The 15,897-nt window shown below is 42.8% G+C and overlaps 1 protein-coding gene across 1 annotated transcript; it reads left to right on the top strand.

Annotated features, from left to right (window-relative positions):
- The first annotated feature begins 2,268 nt into the window (after positions 1-2,268).
- On the top strand, positions 2,269-15,308 carry RBM24 (RNA binding motif protein 24). Its single transcript, XM_054492547.2, has 4 exons — positions 2,269-3,174; positions 4,223-4,346; positions 6,098-6,152; positions 13,186-15,308. The coding sequence occupies exons 1-4, from the start codon at positions 3,007-3,009 to the stop codon at positions 13,547-13,549; spliced, it is 711 nt and encodes a 236-aa protein (XP_054348522.1). The 5' UTR covers positions 2,269-3,006; the 3' UTR covers positions 13,550-15,308.
- Positions 15,309-15,897: the final 589 nt, after the last annotated feature.

The following is a 15,897-nucleotide window of genomic DNA, read 5'->3' on the forward strand; positions in this document are numbered from 1 at the left end:
GTAAATCCACCAAGAATGAGGATCTGGCCATTTTAACTGTGTCCACCTTTGTGCAAATGTAAAACAAAACCCACAGTGGGCAGCAATGATGCCTACCACAGTGCTTGCCTGGGCGAAGGGGAGGGGGTCTTGATGAAAGTTTGTTGAGATGAACTGGGTATGAATTCTGGCTTCCGTTTAAATAGGTTTGGAAAATAAGGAATCTCCATCCCTCTTAACCTTTGTTCTCAGTGACTCACGTAATACCAGTGTACTAGTAATGTTTTAATTATCCCTGGAATTCAAAATTAGGGACCATCCAGGCAAAGTTTCAGGCAAAGTGGTCAAGTATTTACTGTTCCCTTGAAAGAATAAAAACACTGCAGTCAGGGGTTGCACGGGATGGGAGGGACAATGACAAGGAGGCGTCTTATTTCCAGAAGCTGAGTTCTAGAACACAAGTATTCCAACCCGGGATCAGAATTTCCTTGTAGATCTCACCACTTTACCTAGTGAACATCCTAGCTGCTGGCTACACTCCCAGACACCCTCCTTCCCTGATATTATCACAGTCCCCTCCAGGGTGGGCTCCCAATCCAGGTAGCAAGAAAGGCGAGACAGCCAAAGGCGCCCTTCTAAGGCTTCTCTCTAAGCAGCTTCCCTTCACAAAAGGGTTTTGCCTGAGCCTCATCTACGTACAGTAATTCTTAAATGACACAAGATGGATGTTGAATATTAAAAAACACGCCTCTTCTCTTTCTCCGCTTGCTTTGTTTTTCTAACTTTTAAAAATTATCTTTCATCATACCAGCACAGAGAGTCGTTTTTGAACCTGTCCTTTAACTTAAGCAATGAAGAGAGGGTGTTTACAATTTCACTTTCTGGCTCTCATCTGTCTGTAAAATTCTTTATTATTTTTTTAATTGGGTGAAAAAATGTTTTTAACTTTAATAGATTTCTGATTTCTCTATATCTCCCACTGGGGGTTCAAACTTAAAGAAACCAGTGACGTCAAAAAGTCAACCTCATGAGGAAGATGAAAAACGGAATTTAATGTTTTGCACAAGAATATCTGCATTCCCATTAGCCTTTGCAAATGCAACATTTCTCACCCTCTTGGGTTGACTGCAAAGGTGTCCTGGAGAGAAACAGAGTATGCACCTCTCTAATGGTTAACATACTGAATTGTTTTAATGGAATAAATGGTGCGGCTCAGGGGCGATTAATGTAGGGACTGTAGACTCTCGTAGAAAGGACTTAAAAGGCAATTGTGCACCAACAATGGTTGATGAAACCTTCTGCTCACATTATATATTTTCATCCAAACCTCAAGTATGACTGAATGATTTTAAGGCCTAATTGAATGAATTCTCAATTAAAAGAAGTTGCAAAAAGCTGATGTAAAGTAATAAATATATATGGGGTGCCCTATGTTCTACAAATGCTTTCAGGTCTGCCGGTAGAAACCACTGGTTATGCAATAAGTTGATTTCAAAAATTATACCTTTTACATTTACATCCAGATAAAAACAGATGAGGTCAAGCCACTAAACATTCTTGTAACTCAAAGAGAAGGAAATAGATTAATTCTTTGTTTAGGAAAAAAAAAAAAAACAAGGACGACTTATGCTGAGACATCTGTACCAATCTTCCTGAATAACTAAGTTAGGGAGGAAAGACAAATTTGGTGACTGTGGGGGCTAAAGTACTAACTTATGGTCCTCTGAAATAGAAGGCGGTGCCTGATGGACATAGGTATCTCCGGTTACTTGGTTTGGCTGGGCGGTAGCAATTAAAGCTAATGGTTTTCCCAACTACACCCAAGGGCTAGATCTTTCTTTTCCTTCTGGCTCTACCTCTCTGATACTCCCCCGCACCGGCTTTTTGGGGCCAAGGAAAGTTGGGGCCCTCCTTCTCACTCTTCAGACCCCAGGGTGTCCAGCTTGGGTTTCGTTCGACCGAGCTCCTTGACCCCCCCGCGCCCGGGAGGGGATTGGCCTCTCAGCGAATCGCCCCAGGCCTCTGGGGACCCCAGTTCGCCAGTCCAGGTCGCCGGCCCTGACACCGAGGCCTAACCCAAAAAGCTCGCGTCGTCCCCTTTGGAAAGCAACGCAGCTTCCTCCTTGGGCACAGTCCCCGCACCCTGGGTCCCGGCTGGTGCTGAGCTGGGTCCCTAAGACTTTGACTGGTTAGGGCAGGCGACGCCGAGAGCCAGGCCGCCTACAGGCGTCTCCAGCCCTACCCCATCGCCGGCTACAGAGCCGGAGCCCCGAGCCCCAGCGCCGCGCCGCGCGGGGAGAGAAGCAGCTGTTCCCAACAGCTGGGGGGCGGCGGCGCCCGGCGCCCCAGGTGCTGCCGCGGCCAATCGCAGGCGTCCGGCCCGCCCCCCTCCCCAGCCGGGCGTCGACCCCCGGCCCGCGGGGGAAGGGAGCAGAGAGGTGGAGAGCCGTCCTCGGCACTCGTCTTCCAGATCCCACGGCGGGAGGGACAGACAAGAACCGAAGCTGCGCGGAGTTCCTCGCCCCTGGCCCCGCTGCCGCGCCCCCCGCCCGCTTCGGCGCTCGGACGCTCTTCCCGCGGACCCTCCCCACACACCACCCAAGGCACCTGATTCCTAAGGAACAAAAATCTACCTCTAAAGCACCCCCTTCTTCGCTTGAGGACTACCCTCTCTTTTCATTTTTGGCCTCCCCGCCGGGTGAGTGGAAACCGCTTGCACATTCTATAGAACCGGATTCTAATCCAGACGATCCGGAGAATTTGTACGGTGACCGGCAGGGGGGGCGGGAGGAGAGAGAGCGAAGTCAAGTCTCCAGGGCCGCTGGCGACTTCGGAAGCCGCGCTCCCGGCGCTCTCGGCCGCCCCCGGCCGCTCGCCCCCGCCGCGCCGCCGCCCTCGCCCCCGGGCTCGCCCTTGGCCCCCGGCGGCCGCGAAAGGGTGCGGGAGACGCGGAGCCGGAGGAGGAGGCGCAGCCGCTGCCCGAGCCGCAGCCGCAGCCGGAGCCCGAGCCGCGGGGCGGGCGCGAAGATGCACACGACCCAGAAGGACACGACGTACACCAAGATCTTCGTCGGGGGGCTGCCCTACCACACCACCGACGCCAGCCTGCGCAAGTACTTCGAGGTCTTCGGCGAGATCGAGGAGGCGGTGGTCATCACCGACCGGCAGACGGGCAAGTCCCGGGGCTATGGATTTGTAAGTTGCACGGACTGGGGGTGAGGGGGAGGGACGGAGTGGCGCCTGACCCCAGGGATCGGGAGCTTGAAGTGAGGGGCTCGGCGTGACCCGTGAGGAGCCCCGCGGGTAGAGCGGCGCTGCCCCTTCGCTCCGGGGTGAACTGAAACTTTGCTAGGGGAGAGGGCCGGCGCCAGCCTCGCGGGGCTCGGAGAAGACCCAGCGCTGTGCGAGGTCCGGGGGCTGGGCAGGGCAGAGCAGGGGTGGAAGGAGAGACCTGTAATGACGGCGGGATTTGGGGTGCGGAGGGTTGCGAGGGAGGGGCCGCAACCCCGAACAATTGCATTCCCGGGCTGGAGGCCGGTTGTTAAGCGCGCTGTTGCTTTGTAAAAATGCGTATGTTCTGGTGTTTCGGCTGGGGTAGGGAGGGGACCCCCCACGAGGTCTGGGGCTGTTCCCTTGTGTCATTCCCCCGCCTTTTAATTGCAAAGGTAGGTTCTTTTAAATGATGATCCTAGGGCTCTTTGCCGAACTGAAACAGAGCATATTAAGCTTCCTTCCTAGAGATTTAAGCGTGCAAATTCAGCTGCCGAAGAGCAGGGAGCCCCAGAGTAGGACAATAGCTATTGTCGTTGGGGAGTGTTTTCGAGGTTGGGAGCGTTGGGCGGATGTAAAGCTGGACTTTCTTTAAAGCAAACGGTGCCTCTGAGGCTGAGTAGGGACCTGGGGGGCGGGGGAGTCGGGGGAAGGAGGATCTAGAGTTCCAAGAATTTAGGCTTCCAAATCTCAGCTAGGCCCTACTAGCACCCTTAAGATTTCGGCGGTGGGGTGGGGGGAGGCAGGGTTAGAGAGTTTCTTTCTTTTTTCCTTCGTCTACCCCCCCACCCGCCCCCGCCCGCCTGTTAAAAATGGGAGATCGAGGAGGAGGGTCCAGCCAAAAGAAGCAAAAAATAGAAAGAAAGTTTGATCTCAGTTTTATCATGAATGACTTCTCCATTGTGATTCTTGATTTCCTTCAGGGGTTAATTTAGAGGTTATGTATGTATGTCTGTGTGTGTCTGTTGCTAAGGTCACCATGGCTGACCGGGCTGCTGCCGAAAGGGCCTGCAAGGATCCCAATCCCATCATTGATGGCAGAAAGGCCAACGTGAACCTGGCATACTTAGGAGCAAAACCAAGGATCATGCAACCAGGTGAGAAATGTCTGTCTCCCCTACCCCCCTCTCCAAGAACCCCCCATTTATGGGTGGGATGATTCTCTAATTTAGAAGACATTGTCTCCTTCTGTAGATGTGTTTAGTAAACTTGAACCATGGCTTGTTATTCTACCAAGGCATTAAACATAAATGAGAGTTGTAAATACTCCTCTCAAGGCTTGAAATGTACCTGTGTGCAAAAATGGATCTTGGGGGTCGTGCTGGAAGAAGAGTTAGTCATGACTCACCTGTTTCCTATATGGCATACATTTTTGTAGTCTGCTCTCAATTTTCCAATTTTTAGCCACCTGTAGATAATTCACATGTGGATTATGTAGGCCAAATTTGTCGACTTCAGCTAATATACTTCCCTACTTAGTGGTGTCTCTCCTTTTAGCACCAGTTGCACTGTGCTCAGAGCAGGCAATCTGACTTGAACACAGACCCAAGGGAAGCATTAAGGGGTAGGGGCGATGTCCAAATGGTAAATATTTTTTTTTTTTTTTTGAGCTGGAGTTTTGCTCTTGTTGCCCAGGCTGGAGTGCAATGGCGCGATCTAGGCTCACTGCAACCTCCGCCTCCTGAGTTCAAGTGATTCTCCTGCCTCAGCCTCCCAAGTGGCTGGGATTACAGGAATGTGTCACCACACCCAGCTAATTTTGTATTTTTAGTAGAGACGGGGTTTCACTGTGTTGGTCAGGCTGGTCTCAAACTCCTGACCTCAGGTGATCCACCCGCCTTGGCCTCCCAGAGTGCTGGAATTACAGGCGTGAGCCACCACGCCTGGCCCAAAACGGTAAACCTTTAACATAAAATCACAGAGTATTAGCAATCAAAGAAAATAGAAATTGCACCTACTCAAGAACCCTATGCTACAGACAAAGAAACTGATGCTTAGAGATGAGAAATATTTTACTTAAGTCATGTAGCTATTAGTTGCCAAAAGGGAGCAGCTTTTTGTCTATGGGAAAACAGTATCTCCTGGATTATTTACAACACTGCCCTTTGCATTAGCACAAATAGTTGAGAGTTGATTTTTAAGCAAATATAATATTTTCTTTGGTCAGGCAACTTTACTTGTAAAGTTTGATTAAATCATGTACTCTTCACTCCTGAGCCTTTCCATCTGAAATTTTGGGAAGAGGTTGACGCTTCCATCCAAACGGGTTTAAAAGGAAACTAGGTTGTCAAGAAAATGAGTGTTTGTGCAAATATTCATGGGCATTAAAAAAATTTGTCTAATACATTGTGGGTGTGTAGTATCCAGAAAAAAAGCGTTTTTTTGTGTAAATTTTTAATATTGGAAAGTGTAAAACCCATAATCTTCCAAAGCATTGGAAGCATCATGCTTCATGTCTGAAGCATCCCAGAACGTTCCAAATTACAAAGACTTTTCATAGATTGTGGTTCAAAACTGTGAGAATATTTGAGATGTAACTTCATTGTCAAATCCTGCTGTACTTAATTTTATTTCGTGAACATTTTCCCAAGGTCTGATTCTGTGTCTGTCAACTAAACTTTGCAGATTTTTTTTAAAGTTTCCACTTTTCCCCTGTTAAAACCTTTATTTTGAATCAACGATAGCATTTATAAAACTGACTTTAAAAAATATACATACATACAGTTTCTTTAAAGTGGCAAAAGAATGGTTATCTTTTATAAGTGAAAGTTGTGATTGCATTTTACATGTAGTAATAATACATGCCTAACCATGCACAAATAAAGAATGTGGTATATTTTGTTATTAGGTTTTGCCTTTGGTGTTCAACAACTTCATCCAGCCCTTATACAAAGACCTTTCGGGTAAGTTGATTAATCAGGCTTTCTTAAGTTTGAGTATGACTATAATTTGTTAACGTGCTCTTTGTTATATACAGATAAGTTCATGATGTCACAGAATGCTCCTGGTTATACAATTTTATATATATTTGTGCATTTTTCATGCTGATACTATAAATATTTTTAGATGAGTCAAGTTATCTGACCAAGTATGCAGCCTCCAAACGAGACAAATTTTGAGCTTATGATTAGCAAAACAAAACAAAAATACCAGGTATGACTTGTGTACAAGACGATTGTGTCCCATCACCATTACTACTGTTCAACTTGACTCAATTTTATTTATCTCTTTCTAACCTGACAGGGCTCGTATACAGTTAAGCTAACTGATCAGAAGGATACCATGATAAGAGGTGGAATAGTTCTGTTTGGAATTAAACTCTGTAACCAGTAGACTCAGACACACAAGCTCAGATGGTGATTAACGATGCATGGATGTTGGTGTTGTTGTTTTTATTTTTCACAATAGTCAATAGCCCTTCGTGTGCTTTATTTTATTTATTACAGTAATGAAGTGGTGTTGATAGCTAAACTGTGTGCTTTTTACTTAATTGAAAAGAGCTGTAGTGAAAGTGTTTTCTTTTCCTCGGGGAAGGGGCTCTTTGCGTTTTGGTTTTGGTGGTGGTGTTGAGGGGTGTTGACTTTTGACTTTGCCATGGGAAGCAAAGGGCCTTTTTTTTTTCTTGCTTTTAAGCTGTAGCCTGTGACTTCCATTTAACCATATTTTTGTAGTGAGTGCTAAATTGTGTGATTTCTCTTTGTCAGAATACAGATTCATTGCTTGCATGTCCTAAGTTTCTGTTTTATGGGAAATTTTCTGGGAATGGGGTTCTTTCTTTTGCAATGTGTATCCACTTCTAGGCCATCTAATTTAAAGGTTCGACAACTTTCATCAGATTTTATTAACACAAGCCAGTTTTTTTGAGTAGCGTAGCACTAACTTTCACCTTTCAGATCTAACTCAGGTGAACACCCGTTCATATTTGTGTTGTCTTTGGGTCTTGTGATTACCAGTTTTCCTGTTCCAAGGTTCCCATTTCTCTTCCTTTCAGAGGTTATATGGGTGGGAGATCACCCCTCACCTCAATTTATCCTGGACACTAGATTCTGTTTTGGCTCTATTCTACCTGATCAACATTCCTGTAACTCTAACGCAGGATATTTACATTTTCTTTTTAAATGTTCATGTTGTTGAAGGAGTGTTTTGTCCTCAATAATAATTTCTTCTCTAGCTTAGGACCTAAACATCTACCTATGTAACCTGGAAGGCTGGAATCTGTCTACATAGATAGATGTCTACCATATATATGTCTCTAAGAATAGATTTTAAAAAGAAAGTAATAATAACTTGACTTGGAAGAGTCAAGTTGTATTTCTCATGACCACCTCCTTACAACTCTAACATATCAGTACCTCACTGTTACTGCCAACTACTACTTTTGTTTTTTTTTTCAGCTGTGGAAGAGTCTTCTGTTCAATATGATCAGAAAGGGCCTTCCTATATCCATAGCTATTTAGCAAATCCCCAACCAAGCCAACCCAGATACTGAAAACAAATGGCAGTTTGATGGGTTCAGCTATTTCTGTGGGTAATTCATTTAGACTAACTGTTTAAGGTGGGATTAGGGAGGAGAGCATATATCTGAAGGTGTGATGTGAGCTTAGTGGTGAGCTCACACTAATAATCTTGAAACAGTTATAAAACTGAATCAATCAACAGGTAGTGCATGTGTTTATTTTTTCACTGTGCCAGTGGGTGATGCAAAACGAGGGAATTGCACATTAGTTTGGGAAGCAAAAGTCATGCAAAAACCAGTCAAGAATTACTAATTGCTAAATGACTTGGTATTGTGTCAAGTACAAAAGGAATTCAGAGTAGCAAGAAAATAGATTAGGTGGAGGAGTTGAATTAAGGCCATGGTGTGCGTGGCAGGTAGACTGGCACTAGACTTGCACCACTGGGTATGTCTTAGGCAGGTAAAAGGAAGACTGGATATGTCTGGAGAGTATAGGATGGAGTGAGCCGAAGCAGAGGCATAGAGGAGAAGACTCAGTGCGTGGAGAAACCAAACTGTCTAAGGTAGGTCTTGAGAGCTGGGCATAGGAATTTGGATTGATTGTGGAAGTCCTTATAGATCAGTCCTTAAGAAAGAAGGTAACACAAGGAAAATTAGAACCACCAGTGCAAGATGTGTCATGGAAATTTGAAAGCAAGTGTGTTTTGATAGCAACCTTTTGTTTTTCACCTCTTCTAATATTAACTGTCTTTATAAAGGATGGTGATTATTACTGTGTGCATAAATTGTTTGAACTTGAGATTCTTATTAGAAATAGATAGCATTCCAGGTGGAACAAGTGAGCTTTCTCTTTCTTTTTTAAGAGGTTCTCAACACTGCTCTAATTTCAGAGTCTGTACCTAACAAATCACACCTGGTCATCCTAAATTCTGTTTGAATGCTACATGTTCCTATTTTAGGCCTGGAAAGAAACTTGAGAATTTCAAATTTGACTTGACTTACTTGAAATTCTAGTAACTGAATTGTTCCTTTGAATGTGGTCCTTAAATGGCCCCCAGGTTACTTTGGGCCTTTGTAGACAAAACCTTGGCCTAAAAGGAATTTCTAATGTAGCACAGTGGGCAGATGTAGAAAAACTTACAAACTTGCTGAACAATATTTTATAGTTTATGGTTGAAAGAAGCATTTCTTTATTGAAACCTTGGAGAGGGGAGGCTACAGATCTGTGAGTAGAAATTTCTGGGCTAGTGGCCAGGTGTGGTGGCTCACGCCTGTAATCCCAACACTTTGGGAGGCCGAGGTGGGTGGATCACAAGGTCAGGAGGTCGAGAGGTCGAGACCATCCTGGCTAACACAGTGAAACCCCATCTCTACTAAAAATACAAAAAATTAGCTGGGTGTGGTGGCAGGCGCCTGTAGTCCCAGCTACTCAGGAGGCTGAGGCAGGAGAATGGCGTGAACCCAGGAGGCAGAGCTTGCAGTGAGCCGAGATTGTGCCACTGCACTCCAGCCTGGGCGACAGAGCGAGACTCCATCTCAAAAAAAAAAAAAAAAAACAAATTTCTGGGCTAGTTTAGATCAGGTTGAACATACACTTAAACATTGACTCAGTACCCCTTTAAGTGCTCAGTTTTATGCTGGGTGTGGTAACACTGTGCTTAATATTTATAGTGTCCACTAAGGAGGGCAGGAGGGACTGTAACTAACACTAACCAAACATTTACCATATGGATTGTAATGATAAGGGATTTACATAAATTACATAATTTAATTCTCACAGTAAGTGTTTGTTGAAGGTATTGTTAATATCTTTTCCAAAACTAAGACACAGAGAGGTTAATTAACTTCCCTGATCACAGGACTGCTAAGTGTTAGAGTCGGATTCTAGATTCAGAATCATGGTCTGCCTGACCTCAGAAACTGCATTCTTTCCTCTTTGTCAAGCTGTAGCCCCAAAAGACAAAACTCTATTCTTTCATAATCCAGTAAGAAAGCTGATAAGCACCAAGAAGGGCTGTCCATGTGGCTTCAGATAAGAGAGACGAACATCAGGACAGTGGGTGGGGATTCAGAAGTCTTCGTGAAGGAAGTAGAAGTTGACCTAGGTTTTAAAGAATGGTGGAGGGTAGGGAACTCTTTTATTGAGTGCCTACTGTATTTGTCATTGTAGACTCTCTCCACAGATAATTTTATTTAATGCACAGCAATCCAGGGTTGTGAGATTATTAGTCCATTTCACATATGCAAAACATGAGGCTGTGTTAAGACAAGATAGCATAAAAAAAGAAAAATATGAGACCAAAAGATAAAGCAAATTTCTGAAAGCTCTACACGTAGTGAGTGCTAGAGCTAGGGTGAGTGGGATTTGGATTTCAGCAGGTAGAGACAGTGTGAGGATTAGCATCTGGGTGAGGGATGGATGACATGAATAAAGGGCAAGAATCTGGGAATGTGAAGCTTGTCCAGGAAACATAAAGGAGCTCAGTTGACCTGGGTTCAAGGAAAGGTGGAAGGAAATACTAGAAAGGTGTTTTGGAGCCAGAGACAGTCTGGGTGTTTTGGCCTAGAATGCCAAGGCTTAAGAAATTTGCACTGAGTTCGGTTTTTTAGGGGCCAAGGATTACTTTGAGCAGATGAATGAGATGGAGACTTTGTCATCAGTTGCTGTGAGATAGATTGGAAAAGGAAACCAATTAGGATATTGCTTCAAAACTAGTTAGGATGTTACTTCAAAAGTCACGTAGAGATGTCAGTGGAACCTAAAGAGATGGGAAGAAAATGAAACTGTAGTAAATTTTCTTTGAAAATTACCAAAAGTATCTTCTTTGCACTTGTGCTTTTTGTAACTGCTAGACATGCACATTTTATGGTTAAGGAAACGACACTGGTAAATGTCTATTAGGAGGGAGATTCCCAGATCACCTTAATGGGTCTCAGACTATTAAAAAGAACTCCTAATTCAGGATTTCATTCCAAAGTGCCACTTGAACCTTGAGTCCAATTCTGCCTTCTTTCCTGACCCAGGATATTTTAGGCTTTCCGAGGTCTTTTGGGTTCTCCTTTTCCCTAAGCCTTAAAATGTTCTAGGTTTTCATTTGCCTTCCAGACGTCTCTTTAACCTTTGCCAAACTTTATGTAGGAGTCTGATAATCCAGTGAACTTTCTTTATATTCTCATTGTTTGACATTGTGAAATCAAAACTATTTCCTAATGCAAAGTAAATGCAGAGCTAAAGCCCCCCCAAGCAACCTTGCCTGTCTTTTAATGCATTCTTCACAACACATTCTCCTGCCTTTTTGTAGGATAAACGTTTTCACTTAACACCTTTATTCAGAGATACCAATCTAGCACCCACAGTGTTGTTCTTGCAACTTTGAGAGTACAAGGGGTTAAGGTTTCGGTGTCAGTGAGATCCGCACTGGCTGGCCTTTGCAGCTGATAGATGTTTTACTTTGGCCTTATAAAGACATTTTACCCGCTGGAAACCCTTGTCGCATGACAGGATCAAAAATAGCCCGGCTGCAGCCCCTGCTGTCCATCACCACATGTAAACTGGCATAAGAGTAGGCTCTCTTAGCCGTGTCTACACGTTGTGGACGCGGCAGCCTCCAGGGACAGTGTTTCATAAAGCCACACCTGTTGTTGCGAGTGAGCCAGTCACCAGACGTGCAGCAAAGTTCTGAGTGTGTGCATGACCACGCGCCTGCTTTCTGACAAGCAGTTAAGAACATCTCTGAGTGTCCTCAGAAACACTTGATGACGTCGTTTCTCCTGGCACTGGGAAACATCTACAAGTCTGGTAAAATTGAGTGTATTTTTATCATTGGGGCCAAAGTCCACTACCCTCTGAGATAAATTCATCTTTTCCATGGATGTTCGTTAATGAGTGCTTTCAGTAAAACTCTGAAAAGACAAAGCAAAATCTATGTTTCTGAAAAATCTACACGTGCTGTTCTCTGTTTTGAGTTCTTTGAAATTGGAAGATTGTTACTTGTCCTTGTATTTCTTATAAGTTGGCTTTGCCAACAACCACATAGCATTATAGTGTCATGTTTTTAGATATAAATATAGGGGGCTTTAATGGAGATTATTTTAAAGAAGAAGATAAATCAGATATTCATGGTAGTGTTTCAGATGGGCAGTAATAAATTGCAAGAGTGAGAATGGAGATGCATGGAATTTTTGTTTAAATACCTCTTGTGATTTATTTTTTTAACCACATTAACTTTTAAATAACGTCATTGGAGTCTGTCTTGTATTATCTGTGAATGTATAATTTTAAAAGATACTTGGTTTTGTTTGACTTTCTTGAACTTTTGCAGGATAACACATGATTATACAATTGATATGATTTGTACAAAATATCAACGAATAGGGCAGATTTCAAACATAACACTAACGTATTTCTGCTGATTTGGAGGATGAAACAAGAGTTAGTAGATGTGCAAAAAAAGTTTCCTTGTTATGTAAACCTTTTAAATTTCTATTAATTTTAGAAATATTTAGTTGTACTTCCCTGTCCTGCCTTTTCCCTCAACCTCATCATTTCCCCAAAACCCCTTCTGTCTGTCTTGCATAGAGATAAACAAGCTGGCTGACCCTCAGGTGCCTGATAGTCAAACAGGTTTGGTTGACCGTTGTGTCCTTATGAATTTTATGGGGGAAAAAAAGAGAAAGAAAGAAAATAAGTGTGCTGCACATCTCTTTGGGAATCACTGCCATGAATGTTAATAGCATTTTTGTAGCTTCCCACGACAGCCTCTTGTGACAGTGAGCTGCACTACAGTTCGTTTGAGAAGTGTGATTCTGCTGTGTTTACCACACTTGTGAACTTTTAAACTCCTTTTTTTTTATTTTGTCGCCTGCTTCCTTTTTTAATTATTATTTTTAATAAGGGTGACTGAGGTTGCAGAGAGATTAATGTGTGCTGAGTCTGCATAGCAATTTCAAGTAGGGTTGCCATGATAATAAACATACGGATTTTGTTAACGTTTATGTTAATTTCGACAAACTGGTGATCACCCCACAGAAGTGAATAATTATGGACTACCTTTTGAGTCCTATATTCTTGGCTAAGAATTTTTCTATTTACTTAAACATTTTTATTTTATGAACTCATTACAAAATTTTCCAAAGTCTTCATCAATTGAGCACTTGTTAAATATCTCTTATATGCGTAGCCCTCATGAATCTTGATTTATTTTCCAAACTCTTGATAAACTGTATTTAACAGCTCCAAATAATCATACATGACAATTCTAGCAGGGAGGGTGTCATCATATTTTTGGGGTCCAGTTCTTCTGGGGGCACTCTATGACTTTGGCTACTGCCTGAGTATTCTCAATGGACCACTAGAAAGTAGATATTGTGGCAACCCTATGCTCATAATAACCACTAAATTTGAGTTTGTTTTATCTTTGAACAACATGCTACAGATAGGAGGTGACTACCACCTGACTTTGTTTTCCATTTTTCAACAGGATACCTGCCCACTATGTCTATCCGCAGGCTTTTGTGCAGCCGGGAGTGGTCATTCCACATGTCCAGCCGACAGCAGCTGCCGCCTCCACCACCCCTTACATTGATTACACTGGAGCTGCATACGCACAATACTCAGCAGCTGCTGCTGCTGCCGCCGCCGCTGCTGCCTATGACCAGTACCCCTATGCAGCCTCTCCAGCTGCTGCAGGATATGTTACTGCTGGGGGCTATGGCTACGCAGTCCAGCAGCCAATCACCGCAGCGGCACCTGGGACAGCTGCTGCTGCCGCTGCAGCAGCTGCTGCCGCTGCAGCATTTGGCCAGTACCAGCCTCAGCAGCTGCAGACAGACCGAATGCAATAGACCAGCCATCTGATCAAAGTTGAATTGTTTTCTCTTTCCCTCCCAATTTTCCAATTTTTAGTAGCTAATAAGAGAGTTAACATTGACTTAACAGCTTTAAAAAAAAAACAGCCATGCTATTGTGAAGCAGAGTTATTATTTTTTTTATACTCCAGGTAGTGTTCTAGATGAGAAAGAGGTAAGAATGAGGGGAATGGGCACAATTTTGGAAATCAATCCCAAAGAGCCTGAGTAAATGAAAGGCCACTACGAAATGACGCCAGGAGTAACAACGGAACTTCACTTTTGTAACGGGATTTTTATTTTTGCTCTTTTTATAGTATCAGGGAAGCAAACTGCCTTTTACAAGTTAGAAAATGCTGTTTGAATCTAGTTGAACCAGGGAATACAGAGCGAGCAATATGTAGCTTGAATTACATTTAAAAGCAGATTTTTTACAAACAAAATGGCGAAAGCACTGATTGTCATTTTTAGCAGTCACTTAAGGCCTATAGAACTTTTTTCAAGTCGGAAGGTCCTGTTCTTACTATCTCAAAAATGGGCATCGAACAATCAATCTAGGAGCGTGGCAGTGGGTAAAATGGTGGACAGGCACCAAAGCTATTTTCTCATCTGTCCTGTGGATGAGTGGAACTGTGGAACAAGTGATGTGGAATTAATGGGTGCAACAGCTGTACAGACAATCAATAACACACACAGTTCTGGAAAGAACACATCACTTGTGCTTGTTTGATGAGCTTGTCACATTCTAATCCCTCTCCCCATCCTGTTTCAATTTTGGGAAACTTGTATCTGCTGGTGTCAGCAATTCTGATTCTGAAATAGGATCAGGCTTTTACTACAACAGCCTTCTCTTTCTATTTATTGTGTCGACTCGTGGCTTATGAATAAAGGCAGGCAAAGTTTGCAGAACTGTCTTAAGGACATTTATTTTTTTTCCCTTTTTAAGTAATTTTACACTTTTTAGTATCTATTTCAGAGTCATATTTAAAACTATTTATTAGTGACTACAGTACATGAGACAACAAGGTTACTGAGATTACAATTCTTCAAAGGTTAATGATAATGTGGTTTATACTGTGCCTTAATAGTAATGCTATTTAAGATATTTATTTTTAAGTTTTACTATGCTGCACTCTAAAGAAAGGAACTTTAGATGTGACACTGTAAAATTATGTATTCATCTCATGGCATAAATTATTTAGTAGGTCTAGATGTAGCGTATTAAATATTAACCTATTCAACTAAAGATGTTGACTTGGATTTATTTAAATTCATATGTGCACTGTATTAAGAGAGTACTCTTACATTAACACATTTTAGTTTAGTTTTTAGATTTTTTTTTAAACAAGATATATTGCTAGTTTCATGCTTCCTCCTCTGATTTTGCCTGTGTAGATTTCATTTATCGGTAATTCATTAGTTTAACACTATTCTTATGTAGTTTTTAAATGCTGCTTTACATTTTTCTTCTGAAACTGCAATACTTGCAATTTTTATTCTTAAACTAAATTGAATACTATTTTACACTGTATTGGATTTTTATACTTGAACAATTTCATACAAGGGAAGACAGGTTAGCATTTTTATGGACTTTCTCCATTATCACTGGATTTACTTTAAGTATTCCCATACTAGACAGTGTTATGTAATGTAGACATGACTCTCCTGTGCAAATTATTTATTCGTTGTGTATATTGCTTTATAACATTTCAGATCTTCTAATCTATTCACTTGTATTAAATATAATTTTTAAAAACTTCTGTTGCATTGGCTGTTTCTAATTCTGTAGTAAAGGTCAATGATTTCTCTTTTGAACTTGAATCAATAGCCATGATTGATACGTAACATTTTCAGTGAGCATAATACTCTCTTGGATGTTCTGGTTTTGTGCCTTTAAAGTAAGTTTCACTAACTCAATATCTACCTTATACTTAGCAAATGATATAGGTCATCCCCTATCCCACCAGGGGAGCACTAAAGGACTTCATATCTCTGAAAACTGGTTAGCTGAAAGATGGCTTGGAAGGTGTGGGCCAGTAGTAGAGAGGACCAGTCAGAAGTGGGACCAGCCCAGTGGTGCTGGGGTCAGCTAAACAGGTTTGAGCTGGACTCCCACTTTTCAGCAATGTGAGTGAAGCCAATTAATTGCTCTTTGTAATTCACCTTTTTTTTTTTTTTTTTGAGACAGAGTCTTGCTCTGTTGCCCAGGCTGGAGTACAGTGGCACGACCTCGGCTCACTGCAAGCTCCGCCTCCCAGGTTCACACCATTCTCCTACCTCAGCCTCCCGAGTAGCTGGCACTACAGGCACCTGCCACCATGCCTGGTTAATTTTTTGTATTTTTA

This window comes from Pongo pygmaeus, chromosome 5, assembly GCF_028885625.2.
Source record: "Pongo pygmaeus isolate AG05252 chromosome 5, NHGRI_mPonPyg2-v2.0_pri, whole genome shotgun sequence".
Classification (NCBI taxonomy): domain Eukaryota; kingdom Metazoa; phylum Chordata; class Mammalia; order Primates; family Hominidae; genus Pongo; species Pongo pygmaeus.

Coding starts and splice junctions, on each gene's coding strand:
- RBM24 (XM_054492547.2), top strand. CDS start 3,007: ATGCACACGACCCAGAAGGACACGACGTACACCAAGATCTTCGTCGGG. Junction 3,175..4,222: donor AGTCCCGGGGCTATGGATTT/GTAAGTTGCACG, acceptor TCTGTTGCTAAG/GTCACCATGGCTGACCGGGC. Junction 6,153..13,185: donor CTTATACAAAGACCTTTCGG/GTAAGTTGATTA, acceptor ATTTTTCAACAG/GATACCTGCCCACTATGTCT.